This window comes from Anabas testudineus, chromosome 23, assembly GCF_900324465.2.
Source record: "Anabas testudineus chromosome 23, fAnaTes1.2, whole genome shotgun sequence".
Classification (NCBI taxonomy): Eukaryota; Metazoa; Chordata; class Actinopteri; order Anabantiformes; family Anabantidae; genus Anabas; species Anabas testudineus.
Window position 1 is genome coordinate 7,521,535 of NC_046631.1, and position 18,605 is coordinate 7,540,139.

At 39.1% G+C, this 18,605-nt stretch overlaps 1 protein-coding gene and 1 long non-coding RNA gene across 3 annotated transcripts in view; one reads left to right on the forward strand and one right to left on the reverse strand.

Moving 5' to 3' along the window:
• Positions 1–17,412, forward strand: part of LOC113163742 (putative homeodomain transcription factor 2) — a 38,235-nt gene extending 20,823 nt beyond the window's left edge. The window contains exons 5-21 of one of the 2 annotated variants that reach the window (XM_026362642.1): positions 2,784–2,853; positions 3,281–3,439; positions 4,265–4,430; positions 5,946–6,107; positions 6,897–7,125; positions 7,224–7,370; positions 7,458–7,614; positions 8,001–8,071; positions 8,534–8,662; positions 8,781–8,866; positions 8,984–9,176; positions 9,286–9,417; positions 9,561–9,647; positions 9,853–10,008; positions 10,091–10,186; positions 10,295–10,420; positions 15,113–17,412. In XM_026362642.1, the coding sequence (XP_026218427.1) occupies positions 2,784–2,853; positions 3,281–3,439; positions 4,265–4,430; positions 5,946–6,107; positions 6,897–7,125; positions 7,224–7,370; positions 7,458–7,614; positions 8,001–8,071; positions 8,534–8,662; positions 8,781–8,866; positions 8,984–9,176; positions 9,286–9,417; positions 9,561–9,647; positions 9,853–10,008; positions 10,091–10,186; positions 10,295–10,420; positions 15,113–15,133 (2,187 nt within the window). In that variant the 3' untranslated portion in view covers positions 15,134–17,412. The remainder of the gene's footprint in view (positions 1–2,783; positions 2,854–3,280; positions 3,440–4,264; positions 4,431–5,945; positions 6,108–6,896; positions 7,126–7,223; positions 7,371–7,457; positions 7,615–8,000; positions 8,072–8,533; positions 8,663–8,780; positions 8,867–8,983; positions 9,177–9,285; positions 9,418–9,560; positions 9,648–9,852; positions 10,009–10,090; positions 10,187–10,294; positions 10,421–15,112) is intronic. The other variant, XM_026362643.1, reaches the window with a different exon arrangement.
• LOC113163743 lies at positions 16,537–18,476 on the reverse strand. The gene is made up of 2 exons (XR_003298931.1): positions 18,320–18,476; positions 16,537–17,809 (listed from the first exon to the last, which is right to left on the reverse strand). It is a non-coding gene; the product is annotated as an uncharacterized LOC113163743 (long non-coding RNA).
• Positions 18,477–18,605: the final 129 nt, after the last annotated feature.

Below are 18,605 nucleotides of genomic sequence, written 5' to 3' on the forward strand. Positions count from 1 at the left end.
CACTGACTGTGTTTGACTAGTAGCTGCTAATGTCAGAGCTGACGTGACACGTTTCACATATGCAGTGTTGATTTGTGTCAACTAAACTATGACAGAACGTATGCATCAAGACTTTGGACCAACTGGTTTGACTCTTAGTCATCAAAACACCAAATGATCATTGCACATTAGCTGTCTAAGACACTTCTTCTTTTTTCTTTTAATTTGTCACCCATGTGTTGATACTAACACTAACACATGATGAAAGAATAGATAATGTGTCACAAAGAAAAACTAAATTGTATTTGTTTGCTCTGAAATATTCATATTTTTGACACACTGCTTCATGACGTCACTCTCTGCCTCAGGTTAGAGGATAAAGGGACGATTTTATTTTTCATGTGAGCTGCTTATGTTGATGGTAACTGGAGCCTGTTCACCTTTCTGCTCTGACCTCTCACCTTTCACCTTGGACGGATAACTTCATCCCTCCCTTCTCAGATTTTATGAGAGCTTGTCTTACATCCAGTCTCTTTTAAGCACAGGATAATGTTTCTTAGAGTTTTAGTTTTAAATTAATCCTAATGGCGCCATATCTAAACACGGTGAACAGTGTTTTATCCTGTGATCAGAGGTGAGAGGTGCTGTTTGTAATGAGATCAAAGTTCACATACACACAAACGTGCAGCTCTGCCACTCTGGTTATCAAAGTAAATCGTTCCCACTCTTTGTAGCTGCAGCAGACAGCATTTATCTTATCATAGTATAGATAGAAGATGTGTCACTTCCTCGCCACTGTTGAGTGTTAATTATACTGTTTACAGGCTCATAAAACTTTTAGAAGGGTGATTGTTCTCATAAACCTGAGGGATCTCAGCCGCCTTGAAGATGTGCAGAAGTCCTGTTTTAGCAGTGAGAAATGGACTAATTTAGAATAATGTGCTATAAGAACTTTATTGTTTTAGAGAAGTTATGGCTGCTGTTTTATGTCCTTATCATACTGTCTAGAATCATAAGTAACATATGTTTCTGGCAATAATTTACATTATTAGACATTTAAGTCTAATTGATATCTAATAATAAAAATAAATGAGACCAATGAGCAACAAAACTACAAAAATATTATTACATTACATAAGTTTCATTCCATCGTTCAGCTAAAATACTAGAGAACATTATCAGCTCATTTTAAAGTGTACAGGGAAACCACATTGACAAACTGATCTGGTCTTTCTGGCCACTGTTTTTTTTTTTTTTTTTTTTTAAGTACTGTACATGTGAAATTAACTCATAACAAATTGCTGGACTGGTCTGCAGAAGAAAACCAGTCACCACCTGCTGGTCCAATCGTGATATTACATCATATACAGCTAGCTTCAAATTACCTTGTTGAAAAACATTTGCATAGAAATCATTTGTGTGTGTAGAAAAATAAACACCTGCAGCCTTAATACAGCAATGATAGCGTATCCTGAGACTGCTGACTTAAAGGAATCACTCCTTTTGGGTGAGTAACAGAGGCAGCGTCATATGCTGTAACTGAATGAGAAACAAGTTGATAAAGATAAGGAGCTAGGAATAGAGCAGAGATAATAGAGCTGTGGTCAGACGAGATGTTTACTGCTGCAGTAAATCTACTGCCAAGAGGAAGTCATCGATCGGCTTCTTTTTTAGCCGTGCACGGACTCACACACTCGGCCGTGCTCTTCTCCTCTTGCTCTCTCACCCACATTACAGCGTATTAGCTTGTTGGTTGTGCTATTTAAAGATAAGGGCCTCCATCAAGCCTCTGTATCAGACTACAGACTGATAACACAGAATTTGATTGGCATTTATGTAAATATTAGCTTGGGGAGGCCAGATTCAAGTGGACAGCTTGTTCAGTGGCTCACATCCTTAAAATGTGTCGCATTTCTGAGCTTTGACACGACTTAATTAATTATTTAGTCGTTCTGATAGTATACCTGATGATGCATAAATGAGATTTTATTTATTCTTTCTCTTACACACATTTATCCAAAGAGGTCAAAGTTATCAAACGCTAAATACTCGGATAAGAAAAGGTGTAGTTGTTTAAACTGAAGACTGTTTTTTTTAGTATTTGGCATTTCAGTCAGTGTTAAATCAGCTTCCTACAAGAGTTACTGTTAGTGGTATAATATAGTAGTTTAACAAATGTGTTTATTAATAGTAAGAACAATAACAACAGAGTGCATCTTGTCACAGCTCTGCACAATACTCAGTGAGCTTCATCCAACAGCTACAGGAGGAATAGATGGTTTGGAACCTTGTACACAAGAAATCTTGCAGTAGATAATCACATCTGAAAGAGCAATTGCACACAAACACCCACATATATGCATGCATGCATGTATATATGTGTTTGAGTTGGGTGTGTGTGCGCGTCATAGGAGGAAGTGACTTGCTGGCACAGGAAGTCAGTGTGCCAGAGGAGTGTTATTCTCAAGGCTGTTAACTACACAGAGCACCAACTTTAAAGCTGGAACAGGAAACCTCACTATGATAAATTAGAGCTGTTAACACACTATTTTTTTATAAATGATGTAGCTGGTTTCACAAGCTAAGAGGTCTATAGACATGTTTAGTTGTTTTAATAATAATTCAGATGAATGCATCTCTGTGGAGAAATGCACGGTGTGCCCCCTCAAACACTAATGCGTGTTTATTATGGCATAAAATGCACGAGAAGCCTCCTGCAGCTGAGTTGCTGTAGACGTGCAGGTTATTACTCATTTGGTTCTTTCTAAGTGCCCCTGACTCTGTGTCTCTGTCTCCCCCTGCAGGGCTTGAGGAACAAGCCAAAGAAGACAGGACATGTGAAACCAGACCTTATCGATGTGGACCTGGTTAGAGGTGAGAAAAACTTTGAGTATATGTGTGTGTAATACCTTTTTTTCCATCAAGCTAATTAACAGGCTTCCTGCTAAACACGCATGAACCTGAGATTCCACTGTTAATCCTCAGCCCATTCCTGTCTTCATCTCTCCATCTGTGCTCTCATCTATTTGCATCTGCCTCCCATCGATCACAACAATCAGGCAAACGTATCCTCATTGTTATTTCATTGCGCAGGAAGAAAGTAGAGAGGGGAAAGATGTGGATGGATGGGTGTAGATAAAGATCTGAACTGATAAAACAGCAGGGAGGGGGAAAAAGAAGAGTCATGAGGAAGAGACGACGATAAACAGAGCTCTAATGTGACTCCAGGATGTATCAAGTGATTTATTTTTTTATATAACTCTCATTAAATTAAGTGTGTATTGATTTTCTTCCTCCTCAGGTTCGGCGTTTGCCAAAGCCAAACCGGAGAGTCCATGGACGTCACTGACCAGGAAGGGCATCGTCAGAGTCGTCTTCTTCCCGTTCTTTTATCGATGGTGGATCCAGGTTACCTCCAGAGCCATATTCCTCATCCTGCTGGCTCTCTATCTGCTGCAAGGTAGGCCTGACACAGGGCTGTGTAACAGCTGCCAAAATGTGGTGTTTGTCTTGGCATTGGTCATTAAAGTTGAAACACGTTGTCATCTTTACACTGTTGGTCGTTCTCCTTTATTGGAAATTACCAACACGCGGGAGGGACAAATGAAGTCATGACAGCTGAAGTAGAAATATGTAAGATCTCCTAAATTGTGCAGCAAAATCAATTTATTACATATGAGAAATCTGTCACAGAGTTGCAAAGCTGTACTTCAATTTATTTTATATCTACAGTTCCTCATTTCAATATGCTCAACAGACTTACATCATCATCATTTGAACATCACAGAATAATTTGGAGTCTGTTACTCGGTGAATGTTAAAACCTTCTATTGAAAACCAAGGTCACAAGTTGTTCAGCTGCTGCTGAGCATCTAATCATCTGTACTATTTAAATCCTCACAGTCCGGTTTGTCTTGAAGCGTGACTCGCTCCCAGGTTACACCTACAGATGTTGGCACATGGTGATACACAAACACTGAAGAGTGTTTTCCACCTCATGCACCTTGTTGCCATTTTCAACACTGATGAAAACTGTTATTTTTCAGCCCCCCACCCTTCCTGTTCGTTTCCTGCACATAACACATAAAAAAACTCACACTTAACCTCAGCGGTTTTACACGGCTGCAGAAGCACTTCATAGAGAAATTTCTGACCACAGAAGTATAAAATTAACACAGCGCTCAAACACACACTGACATTTGGTTAGTTACACAGCACAAATATGTCTGTGGCCTAATTTAATGTTGTAATAAATGTCATTTGTCCATATTTCTGTCTCTCACAGTGGCAGCAGCAGTCCTGTATGTGACCATCCCTCAGCCTCATGGGATACCGGCGACTGAGGTGTTTGGAGCCATTTGGCTCATGTTGCTTCTGGGCACCGTCCACTGCCAGATCGTCTCCACCAGAACCCCGAAACCTGCCTCCAGCAGCGGAGGGAAGAGACGCAGGTAAAGAGGGAGGAAGGAAACATGAGCAAGTGCAGGAAGTGAAAGGGAAATGATTTGGAGTAGAGGAGAGAAAGGATGAGGAGAACAGATCAAGCAAAGGATGACACAAGAACAGAAGTAGAAAGAAAGAACAGTGTTGGATAAGAGGACACAGAGGAACATGGGAGTGAGAAAAGGAGCAAAATTAGAGGACAAGTTTTCAGGAGGGAGGGAGTGTCTGGAAAATGGGACATGGCAAAAGATGGAGTGAAATGCTGGAGGAAAAGCTGCTTCTGTTTGCTTTCTGTCACATTCTTCTTTTAAAAGAACATGTGAGAGATCGTGTTTATGGAGAGATTAATGCAAATGAATCAGAAAATCCTGCCACTCTATTATCTGCGTCTGAATCATGTTTAAGACTAAAACTTACTTTTTTCCCAGACATTTGAAAAATATTTGTATGTTAAATGAGATTCAAACAAAATGAGCCACTTGATTGATCGAGCTGTGTAATCTTAAGGGATCTCTGTGTGATAAATCTAGAGTTTAAAGACGACAAGGAACTGATTCGTCAAGACTGATTGGCTGTGTGAAAGCAGACAGGAGCAAGCTTTACTTGGTGTTTTCTAGTGCCTGGATTTACACTTTGTTGATTTGAAGTGTGTCAGTGTGCAGCTGCTGTTTGTGGTTCACAATGATGCAAACAATTTTCAGATGTTTGGAAAGAAAATTGGACCAAGGTTTTAGGGGGTTTTGGAATTTGAGTGATGTGGATTTTGGTGTTTTCTCTTTCACTGAATCAATCTGGGTTTTCTTTCACTTGAATTAAGGAAAGGGTACAATCATGAAGCTGCTACAGTTCTTTAATACCAAACTGATTCTGTTCCTGAGATTATTTCTGTCTCTCTTTTCCTCATCCACCTCTTTCATCTCGAAGCCAGAAAGTATAATCAGTTTCTAGCGCAGAAGACTTTTCATCACTGGCACACTCATTGATCATTTGGTCACACACTAAATTTCACTGCAGCAGCCCAATTTCTACACCAATTTAATCTCATAAATCAAAACTAGGAATTATTGTAGTGTTTTGTTTTTAATTTAGTAGAGACTGTTAAATACATCCTGAGCCATCCTTTGAAGTTTTTACATTTGAAAACACGCCCTCTGTGCTCTGCTGTGGTAACAAGAACAGCAGCAGCGCTTTAACACGTCAGTGACAAAATGTCTTTCAGGTTACATTGCCTCTCGTTTTTGAAATTTTCTCATATTTTACACATTTTGAAGACTTCTATGTCTAATTTTGCAGAATAATAACCTATTTTGTAGAATTTGCCTTTGGCCTGTGTGTCCAGCGGGTGCCAGACTTGTGGGTGTGAAGTACGTCTTTCTTTTGTAGAAGTTAAAACCTAGTGAGAATTGTAGCACCTGATTAGATATGTGCTATTACAAGAAGAAAATGCTCCCGGTGGACACACTGCTGTAGTTTGAAGTTCTGCTCTAAGCCTGTCTCCAACTTCTATTCTTTCCAAACTGAAGGAAGTTGAGGAAGGCATCTCAGATGGAGGTGCATAGGGAAGGCGACGGGTCTAGCACTACCGATAACACACAGGAGGGGGTGCCACACTCCCACTCAGCCAGCACTACATACAGCCTGGGCGCTCTCTTCCAAGATTTCTGGCATGATATCTGTAAAGCTGGGTGTGTATTTTTGTTTCCCATCTTCCTTAACAAGCGATAATGTGCAGAGACTGGGCTTCAGTTTAATCACAATGGTTTTTAATTGGAGTACATTCATATTGGGTGTAAGGTACATGTGTAATAATACACACTGTGCTTATTCATATTCAACTTAAAGTCTGAATTGATAAATCACATTTATCTTTGATTTTCTAAAGAGACAAACTGAATCCCAGCCTTATCTGAGCTTCTGTAGCTGCACCACTTCCTTTACCATCACTGTTAAATGATTTGCTGGTCGGTCATGTGAGGAGCTGAGGAACTTTACAGCTAATTTTCTATGGAAGACATGCACGAGGCATCTTGTGTGTTCTTTACTCTCTTTAAAACCAGCAAGGGTTTATATTTTGTCTTTTATTGTAACAGTCTGCTGCTTCTCTCCATGCTTGGATCGGCTTTCAGGAGAAATCAGTGTGGAGCATTTCTGAAAATAAATAACTAATTTCAGATTTAAACTTTAATTCCTATCGGTGAAGTAGAAAACTTCATGGGGGCGGGGGTCATTTTCCTGCAATAGTTTACCTTAATCCTTGCCGGTCCAATTATTTCTACAGTTATTCAGCTGTTTTCTGTGAATGGTTAGAACAGCAGAAGCTACAGTGTTGTGTTCATTCTCTTAACGTGATTTAATTCTGCTTTTGAGACTGAAGTTAGTTACTAGTTAACTCACTACCCTGCTGCTTATTCTTCTATCGATTTCTCTGGCTCCCCCATCTCGCCTCTTCTACTTTCATTCGCTTCCTCCCAAAGATCGAAAAAGTCCAAGCTTTCTATCGACAAGTCGACAGAGACGGACAACGGCTACGTGTCATTAGACGGCCGGGTAACCAATCGCAGCAGCGAGGAGGGCCTTCAGCTCCACGAGCAGCGATGTGATCCACTGAACAGGGCTGATGAAGTGTGCTGGAACTCGCACATCCAGTCCACACACACTCACACATCCCGCAGCTCAGGACTGATGATGGCCAGTGGCAATAAGGTGATCTATGACACTTTGATATCAGACTTAGCTCTCATTCAGTTTGTTTACTGATGGTTTATGTCAAGGATTTGGCTGACGTGTGTTATGTATTTAAGGAGCCAGCATCGGATGAAGCATCCAGCGAGGAAGACCCTGAAGCGTCATACAGTGCCCTCCGCAGAGGAGTTGAAAGAATGAACAGTGACTGTACACTTCGAAACCGCAAGAATACGCATCACTACAAGAAACACTACGCTGTGGAGGTAACACACACACTGAAGGCAACATGTCCACTGTTCAAAGTCATTTATTTGGTGAAGACAAACAACAATTCTCTCATGTTCTGTCAGGACGTCCCCAAGTCTGGCACCAGCTGCAGCTCCAGATGTTCCAGTCTGAGGACTCAGGACTCGGAGAGCACTCGACATGAGTCGGAGACAGAGGACCTGATGTGGGAAGACTTCTTGCACTGTGCAGAGTGCAGATCATCCTGCACCTCAGAGACAGGTCAGCTGACAGGGTTTCCACAGTGGTGCATTCACTGTCCTTTTCTCTGTGAATCTAATTTGTAATGTTTCGCGACTTTATTGTAGCTTTGTTCTACACAGCAACTCACTGGTAACTGTTAAAGGTCGCTCAGCTTTAATCCAAACTATCACCATATAACAGAAGTTGCACTTTTTGTTTTGGGCACCAGTTCATTTCAACCTGCTCTGCACTTTTATGGTTATAGAACAGCATATGCTGACATTGCAGCTGCGATGACATTAATCACGCTGCACTATTTAAATGCCTCGTGTAATGTTGAACGTATCTGCTGCTGTCATAACACTGAGCTGTTTCTGATGTCTGTTATTGTACTGAAACTAATGCAGCGACCTGGTTCTTTACAGAGGGAGAAGGAGGTGGAACGCCTGTATGTCCTCCTGCTAAAAAGGAATACAGAGATGACCCCTTCCATCAGGTCTGTCACTTCAGAGACTAGATACATTAATCTTATTAGAAAAACAAAAGTGCACTTTATATACATATTATTTTACTCAGTGCAGTACCTAAACCTATCCCAAAGGTGCTATCCAGTATAAACTGGACACGTTTGAGGTTCCTGATAGTGTCCTGCCTCATTTGGAGCACCGGGTATCTAACATCAGTGGAGAGTTTAAGACTCCACAGCAGTTCAATACCTGGAACTCTGAATCAGTCAGTTTCAAATGAAGAAGCCTTTCTGATGAGGCAAAACATCTTCAAGAGCCTCAGGCCAGTCCGGTTGCCACTGACTAGTACCTCTGGTGGACTGAACATGTTAAACACATTTTATTTTAAAGTAGTTTAAATGCTGAAACCCTAGATGTGGGTTTCTTACTTTGATACACACTGAAGTGCTGCAGTCAATATTAATGTGGATTGTTTCTCGTTTCCCCCTCAGGGTCACATACCTTGGCTGCACAGCTCCAATCCTGGCCTGGAGAGAGTGAGCGCCATAGTGTGGGAGGGAAACGAGTGCAAGAAGGCCGACATGTCTGTCCTGGAGATCAGCGGCATGATCATGAACAGAGTGAGTGATTTTCTGATCTTATGTTAACGTACTTTTCATGCTTTACTTAATGACAGGTTGGCCACATGGAAAAAAAAATATAACCACAGTATTTTTTCTGTCCCCTCTCCATGCACAGGTGAATCTTTACACGCCCGGCATTGGTTATCAGGTCTTTGGGAACCTGGTTTCAGTGACACTTGGACTCACACCCTTTGCGTACAGGTATGATAAGACTTTTTTTGTAACATTAAGAAATAATTATGCTCCTTGTAATCTTAACTTAATGTTATATAATACATTTTAAAGGTATAAACATCAGTCTGTGTCCCTCTCCTGCAGACTGGCCCAGTACCGTGACTTGGATCAGATCACGACACTCTCAGCCAATGAAATGCTGTCTGTTGCACTGGGATGCGGCTCTGGAGCAGATGCCTTGGTTATCACCATGGTAACACTGAGCTTTGTGGTGCGTGTCTGCCTTATATGGCTGTTCTTCTTCCTGCTCAGCGTAGCAGAGAGGACCTACAAACAGGTGAGACCATGAAATTCAGAGTCACTGCTTTTAAGCATGAAGAACATTAACACATCAGTTCTGATTTACTACGTGGATTTATATTTATTTCTTTATATTTGTGTTTCAGCGGCTCCTGTTCGCCAAGCTGTTTGGTCACCTGACTTCAGCCCGCAGAGCCAGGAAGTCTGAGGTTCCCCATTTTAGACTTAAAAAAGTTCAGAACATCAAGATGTGGCTGTCGCTACGCTCTTACCTCAAGGTATGAGAGTTCAGAATTTTTAATAATACGGTCATTTGTTTTAGAAACGGAGTGAATCTGCTATTTAAGTGGGAGAATTAGCATCAATGTTCAAAAGAAAATGTTAATCTGGTAGTGGAAAATCTGTGTTGGTGCATTTTCAGAGGAGGGGTCCTCAGCGTTCAGTGGATGTGATTGTGTCATCTGCCTTCCTACTCACTTTATCCGTTGTCTTCATCTGCTGTGCCCAGGTAAGTTCTGAATTTACCAATACATTTTAGTTGAGTATTGGGAAGACACCTGTATTAAACTGTTCAGTCGTGTTTGTTTAGCACATTTATAAGCTTAGAATAAGACCTTTAGCCTAACTACACGTCATGTCATAATGTTTAGGAATGTTGCTGTTGACAAATACTTATTTTAAAATGATCAGTAACACTCTATCTGTTTGTCCAGTTGCTTCATGTCCATGAAACGTTCCTGGAGTGTCACTATAACTGGGAGCTGGTAATCTGGTGCTCCAGTCTGTCTCTGTTCCTGCTCAGGTTTGTCACTCTGGGCTCTGAGACCAGCAAAAAGTACAGCAACACCTCTATACTGCTCACTGAACAGGTACACACAAAACAAATAGATGTATTAAAACACAGCACTGAGGTCTCTTTATACTGGTGCTAATCTGTTTTCTGTTTCTCAGATCAACTTATATCTGAAAATGGAGAAGAAGCCAAACAAGAAAGAGGAGCTGACACTGGTCAACAACGTCTTAAAATTAGCTACCAAACTACTCAAGGTACAGTCTGATTTCTTGTCCTTCAAAACTGATTTTTGTTGCATTGAGTGAATCTACAGTATGAACACCTAAATTCGCTAACCTCTGTCTTTTTTCCCCTTCGTCCAGGAGCTGGATACTCCGTTCAGGTTGTATGGTTTGACTATGAATCCTCTGCTCTACAACATCACCCAGGTGGTCATCCTGTCCGCTGTGTCCGGAGTCATATCTGACCTGTTAGGATTTAACCTGAAGGTAAATACAGCGTGTGAGAATGCGTACACATGTATAATGTCAATATATATGTATACATATGTATTTATACATATATTTACACATGTAAATATGTCTATATATAAATGTACATATATATGAGGTTGTAGAGCAGTCGTCTACGAACCCCAGGGTAAGTGGTTCAATTCCTGGTTCCTCCTGGCTACTTGCTGAGGTGTCCTTGGACAAGACACCGAAACCCCGTAGTAGCACCAACATACTGTCTGCCAGTTGTCCAACTGCAATTTTCCCAAGAGGCTCAATAAAGTATTCATTATTGTTGTTGTTATTGTTGTTATTATTATTAAGAATGTAAATATGCCTTACTGAAATGTACACACTGTGTGTATTTGCATCTGTTTACACATGTTAATATATGTAAATATATACAAATATGTATATTTACATCTATTTACCCATGTATATTTTTCACATTTACATGTGTAAACAGATGCAAATATACACTTGTAAAGTGTAAAGCAGGGGTCTCAAACTCAATTTCTCTGGGGGCCGCATCAGGTTTTCCACAAGAAAAGCTTTGTTAAAAAATTCCTATCTTCTCTAATCAATTTATTTTTATTTTTTAAATACAAAATAATATGAATATATATGAATATATGAAATAAATAATCACGTTAAAAAGTAATAAGAAAGTAAATCAGTAATAAATAAATAAAATAATAATAATAATAATTAATTATATGTGATTTCTTCAGTCTTCTATATCTGCTGTATACAGATTCAAATGTCTGTATTAACAGTTCTTTAACCTTTAACCTTCTTCTGAACATGAATTGAACATTGAAGAACATCAGCTGTTCTTCTCTTGTCTACTCTTTGCTGCTACAGACCTGGCAGCGCTTCCTCTTGTATAGTTGAGCCACATTTGTCTTGAGGGAGGAAGCAGCTGAGACCCTCAGTATGGTTTAAAGATGATCATCAGTAAGTCTGGACCTGTACTTGGACTTATTGAAGTTCAGCTCAGGGAAGCTGGGGGTCAAATCTCTTTAAAAAAAAAAACTGCAAATAAAAACACGAGCCACAAATAACGGTGCGACCCTAATTGGTCCGGGTTACCGGGGACTGTTATTGCCGATGGACAGGTGTCTCTCCATGGCAACACTGCTGTCACTCATTGAGAAATGTTTCTCTGATTGGATTAATCCCGGCTGATGTCCCGCCCAGAGACCCATATACCCCACCGTGATTGGTTGGTTCGTTCAGCTCCGCACCAACACTGTAAAGTGTCAAACATATAAAACTCGAGAGGGCCGCGAGTTTGAGACCCCTGGTGTAAAGGGACATATTTACATATCATTACACATGCAAATGTATGTACATAAATTTGCATGGTAAACACATGCAAATAGACACTTTACAAATTGTAAAGGGACATATAGAATTTACATTTAGCAGACACTTTTACCCAAAGCAACTCACAAGTAGGGTACAAGGGTAGGCAGGGTGAGCACGAGGAGGTCTTGCCTAAGGACCCCTACTAGTCACAGCTGGGATTTGAACTCCAGTCTCCCACATGAGAGGTGGTGGTGTTACCACTACACTAACCAAGAGTGTCTAGGTGCACTCTTCTGGACTTTCCAGTACTTACACTAAGAAGTTATCACATAACATGTACAATTTTCAACCCCAGTTGATAAACCACTACACTAAATCTTTCCCTTCACAGTTGTAAAGTATATGTTTGATAGCTCAGTGGTTAACACCACTGTCTTTGGTATGGTAGGGCCTGGGTTTGATTCCTGGTGTTGGGTGTAACAAAAACATGAAATAAGAACTATTGGAATGTTTTACACAAGTAATCCTATTGGATACTTAAAAAAAACAGCATCTAGACTAACACTGAAACAACTAGTAATAATAATAACAACAGTACTAATATCCATAACATGCCCTTTTCGCTGCCAGTGATGAACTGTGCCTGCCATGCTTCTTAGCTGAAGTATTATCACAGTCTCAACGAGGTGGTATTATTGCAGCTTAGTGATAGTTCAGTGGTTAACACTGCTGACTTTGGTGTGGTAGGACCCGGGTTCGATTCAGAACTATTTTAACCACTGGTCAAAGCATAATGAACTGTCATCGAATCTTCAGTGTCTACATATGTGACTTCTCAGCAGTGAGTATCTGAGTGTAGCTGGATAGTTCAGTGGTTAACACCTCTGACCTTGGTGTGGTAGGAACCGGGTTCGATTCCAAAGTATTTTAACCACTGGTTAAAGCATAATCAACTACATAATGTGACTTCTCAGCAGTGAGCAGCTGAGCCTAGCTGGATAGCTCAGAGGTTAACACTGCTGAATTTGGTGTAGTAGGGCTCGGGTTCGATGCAGATGTATTTTAACCACTGGTTAAAGCCTAATCAACCATCATCCTGTATTCCCGTGTCTACAAATGTGACCTCCTAGCAAGGTGCACATGAGCAAAGCTGTGTGGCTCAGTGGTTAACACCTCTGACCTTGGTGTGGTAGGAACTGGGTTCAGTTCCCGGCAAGAGTGATAGTTGCACAGTGCTCACTTCACACCTAATGACTGATTAGGTACAAATGCTACGGCAGGGGGAGCCAGGACGCCAGGACATGGGGGATGCATCACCATCCCCCCAGTTAGAGAGTGGGGCCGAATAACAGAAGACGAAGAAGACCTGAGATAGACAGAAGAGCTGGAGATATAAAAAACCATTAGAGAAGTACCTTTGAAAGTCTGAGAGATGTGAACGTGCAGCACAACACAGACTAGAGATAGTTAAGAAGGGTGTCCATGGTGGGAGAGTGTGGAGCGCAGCAAAGCTTCCTTAAAATACAATTTTTACAACTTATATATCAGTTGATTATATGTAACTATAATAGCTAATTTATAATTATGACAGCTAAAAATGAGAAAAAAAACTCAAGAGTCAGCTGTTTTAAGTGTCATTTTATTTTTAACTGTTTAACTGTTGTAAGTTCAACTAACAAAATTCTAAGGAAGCTTTGCTGCGCTCCACACTCTCCCACCATGGACACCCTTCTTAACTATCTCTAGTCTGTGTTGTGCTGCACGTTCACATCTCTCAGACTTTCAAAGGTACTTCTCTAATGGTTTTTATATCTCCAGCTCTTCTGTCTATCTCAGGTCTTCTTCGTCTTCTGTTATTTGGCCCCACTCTCTAACTGGGGGGATGGTGATGCATCCCCCATGTCCTGGCGTCCTGGCTCCCCCTGCCGTAGCATTTGTACCTAATCAGTCATTAGGTGTGAAGTGAGCACTGTGCAACTATCACTCTTGCCGGGAACTGAACCCAGTTCCTACCACACCAAGGTCAGAGGTGTTAACCACTGAGCCACACAGCTTTGCTCATGTGTACCTTGCTAGGAGGTCACATTTGTAGACACGGGAAGACTGGATGATAGTTAATTAGGCTTTAACCAGTGGTTAAAATACTTTGGAATCGAACCCGGTTTCTACCACACCAAGGTCAGAGGTGTTAACCACTGAGCTATCCAGCTACACTCAGATGCTCACTGCTGAGAAGTCACATATGTAGACACTGAAGATTCGATGACAGTTCATTATGCTTTGACCAGTGGTTAAAATAGTTCTGAATCGAACCCGGGTCCTACCACACCAAAGTCAGTGATGTTAACCACTGAACTATCACTAAGCTACAATAATGCCACCTCGTTGAGACTATGATAATACTTCAGCTAAGAAGCATGGCAGGCACAGTTCATCACTGGCAGCGAAAAGGGCATGTTGTGGATATTAGTACTATTGTTATTATTATTACTAGTTGTTTCAGTGTTAGTCTAGATGCTGGTTTTTTAAAGTATTCAATAGGATTACTTGTGTAAAACATTCCAAGAGTTTCCAATAGATCTTTGTTACACCCAACACCAGGAACCAAACCCAGGCCCTACCATACCAAAGACAGTGGTGTTAACCACTGAGCTATCAAATATACACTTTACAATTGCTAAGGGAAAGATTTTACATATCATTACACATATGTACATATATTTACATGTGTAAACAGATGCAAATAGACACTTTACACATGTAAATTTATAGAGATACGTATTTACATTTATTTATGTTATATAAATGTATGTAAATATATATTTTTACATAAATGTGAACAACACATGTTTTTGTTGTTGTTGTTGTTGGACTGTGACTCCATCCACTAGCAAACTTTCTTCTATGTGAGAGCAAAGTCCTGCGTGTTCTTTTATGAAGGAACAGGACAAGATGTTTCGGTCTAACGTTATCAGTTTATTTAACAACCAATTAATGGAGTAAATGAATATTTAAAGCATACAGAGCAGAAAAACAACAAGGTGTGGCAGTTCACAAAGTCTGACTATCTTTCCCTGACTCAGTTGTTTTGTACAGAACAACTGTTTGTAGACGTACAGTCTTCATCCTGGTTGATCTGACTCCCTCATCCACAGTAGCGTTATCTGACTCTGTGACCTTCGTTATCATCTGCTGTCTTTCCAACTGCTGCTCTTCCATTGCGTTGTTATCAGATTCCATGTAGCCTTTCATCTGCAGCTGCTGTTCTTGTGATACTGTTTCTGAAAAAAAAAATAACATTTCATAAAATACTGTTTACTATTAGGTATGTCGTAAAGGGTTATGTGTCTAAAGCTTGTTTTTTTTGTCTGTTCACAGCTGTGGAAGATCAAATCGTGACAGTGAACAGAGAAATGGCATATATTGGAGTGCTTTTACCTTCTACATTCCCACTTTGTGCAATTCACAAACTATTTATTTACCCACTCAGTGTTTTTACTTAGGGTTTATTTGAATTCTAGTTTGTTTTATTGTGTTCTGACACAAAATGCTATATTTGACCTGTCTATAAAAGTGTTACTATTATTATAAACATAAGTTATAATAATTATAATTAAACATGATGGTTTAGGGTTCTCAGCTGCATTTGCGACAGTTCAGTTTTAATTTCAGCGCATTCAGAAATTAAAAAAAAAGGCAAAGACATTGAGCTGCAATGTGACAAAAATGTCATTGTAATATTTGTTTTATTTGCATAAACTAAAAGTTATTATTTAGATACTGAATGCTTCAAATTATGTTACATAACAGCTTAACAGCTTTTTTTTTTTTTAGTCCATTAAACCATTGGATTTTGAGTAGTGTGATCAGTTGCCATGTTGAACTTTGACCCTGGCTGGTTTCGGTGAATAATAATCTTGAAATTAAAGGTAGTGATAATTGTGGCTAAAGCTGTATTCAAAACACTTTAAATGACATTTGAACATTTGTTGATCGATGTTTACAGGTCAAGTTTTACTTACCTGAGAAAATCGGTTTTGTTCTCACTTGGAGAGAGTTGAAATGTAGTGTTCATCAGTTCTGCAAAGAAACAATCATCAGACTCATGAAAATAACAACATGGGGGGAAAAAGTGACCGAGAAGAGAAACACACACTAATGTGTGTTTCACATGTGAAAGACCTTTTTTTCTTCTTTAATGTGTTTTAAGGGTCACTTGACAGTATTTCCAGCAATACGTGTGTAGGTGTCTCACAGAGCTGATGTGATCGGGATACGTTTGTTACAACAGCATTTAAAGCTTTTGTTAAAATGACTTTAACACCTTTTTAGCAGAGCTTGACGGTGTTTACTTCAACCTTTTTTTTTTCTTTAAATTTAACTTCTGCTTACATTTGATAGGTCAGATTGCTGCATGTAAAGCCACTTTATAATGTTATTTTTGTTTTTGTATTAGACATATGGGCTGCATTTGGGCCATATTTCACATCAGGTCTGAATTGCGTGGTTTTGTTGTTTCTGTGTAATTTTACACAGATTTTCTCCTTAAAATGAGAAAATATATAGTTTAATCTGCTATTTGGCATGAAGTCTTGTAATCAGCCAGTTATCAAAAATACTGAGATGATGTGCTCTTTGAATACAAAACTCAGTTCTAGAGACATTTTCATTATTTTTTGGTTTTTGTTTTAAAAGCTATTGGTTGATGCTGTATCCTGCATATCATAATGGCATGAAGAGTGTTTTAGCTCCGACCAACTTAGTCTGCTTTATAGCTGCATTTTGGGACAATCTGATTGGTGTTTTTTTTTTAACAGTGTAAGAATTCAGTAGAATTTAAATTAGCTCTGGTTCAAGATCAGATTACTTTCGACGGTAGTTTCATGTGCATGATATTTGACGGTAATCAAAGTTATCTGGTGCCTGTCAACTGTTTCTGTACACTGCAGTTAAAACATCTAAACATAACTGAAGATATGCACTTTAAAAACAGATTTTAAATAGAAGCAAAGTTGCATTTTGTTACGGTGTCACAAAGTCGAGATTTTTTTTGTACTTCACCTGCTTGACTGTGTTTAAAGCAAATGCTGGCTCTCAAAAACTGTATCGACAATTTACATCACAAGAGAATCTTGCGTGGTACGTGACGTTATACACAAAGAAAGCATCTTAAATGTGATTCAAATGCTGACATTAATTGTTTTCTCAGTTAATGAGTGAGCATTTTTACTGACGGAAACAAACTTCATTAAAATGCGAGCATAATCATCTTCAGTGTGTTTGAGAAGGAAGACCAAAGTGCTTATTTTACTGTTTTTGTTTATCTCTGCTGGAAAACGAATGTATTTGCAGCATCATGCTTTAAAATCTATTTGTTTCCCTTTGGAAATACTTAAAGTTGTATTTTTTTTCTTTTTGACATTGTGCTTTTTGTTCTTTCATTATTCGTTTGTAAAGATTGTCACACTCATTGGAAAGGAGAAGCATATTTTACTGTGTTTTAACGAACAAAGAAGATTTAATTGTATGTATGAAAATGAATCTAGGTAAAGGACTCTGTGTTGTGATTCTGTTTTCAAAGAGTCTAAATATTTAGATTTAGAATTTCTTGTGAACTGGTCTGTCCACAAAGTCTACAATTTTATAAGAAAAAATAAATGGGACAAAAAAAAGGCTGACTCTGACTCCTTTATCTTTGAATATTATAGCTAAATCACTACAGAGAAGGGTGAAAATCAAAGTAAAATAACTGAGAAGACTTATGTGAATGCAAATGCATCCATATATGTAATATTAATAACATTATTATTAGTATTGGTTTGAAGGAGAAGCACTGAATTGGTTGTGCAGTCACAACCATTTTAATAAACTATTAAATGTTTTAAGATTAAGAAACACTCCACAATTGATCAATCCTTAGTAAGGCTGAATAAGACAATAACATATTACCATGTAAAAATAGTGTTCATACAAATAACAAAAGGAAAATGACTTATCTCATGCAGCCATGCAAATAGATTTGGCCTTATTTGCAAAGGTTTTTGGAGAATCCAGGTCTGACATTTCTGTCTCCACCTAAAGACAAATGAAATAAATGCAGTTTAATACATTTCAAGATTCATAAATATTTATCAATCACAGAAGGAAGTTGTTCTCAACACAGACAGAAAGAAAAAGGAACCAGGAACAAGCAGGAAAGATCCACACCAACACAAATACACAATAACATCAATACAGAAAACTCAATGTGTGTGCAGAATATGTCAAATAGATGAATGAAAATGGATCAATGTTTATAGTTTGAGAAATAAATAAATAAAATAAGTTTAGTCATCATCATTAGTGGTTTCATGGACCTGATCTAAAGCATAACTGAATTTGACAGAAGGTGACAAAACAGCGTAAACAGAGTTTCTCCTGAATATCTAACACACGTTCACATGTATAAGGGGAGTAAAAACAAACACAACAATAAATTAAAGGTAGCTCCCTATTCTAACTTGTTTCCCTTAACGCTAAGAGCCAAACGAGCTTTAGCTAACGTTAGCTTCTACCAGCAGCCGTTAATCATTTTGGGAAACTCACCTGAAGGTTATATCCTGAATTACTGCTGTGGAAAATGCTCCTTGTTTCGCCGATATGTCCAATGAACGTCATGCACCCATTTTTAAAATAATGTTATGAAGAAAAACATCCGTGTTGTGTATGTTTTGCTAACCGCCATGGACTCCCCTGTCGCCATTTTGACAACTGATAGCATGCTAACGCTAAATATCCGGATGACCTCTGACCTGTGCATCACACGTAACGCTCAGAGTAAGTAAACAAGCGATGATACAATTATCATCCTACAATTATTATACGTTTTTTA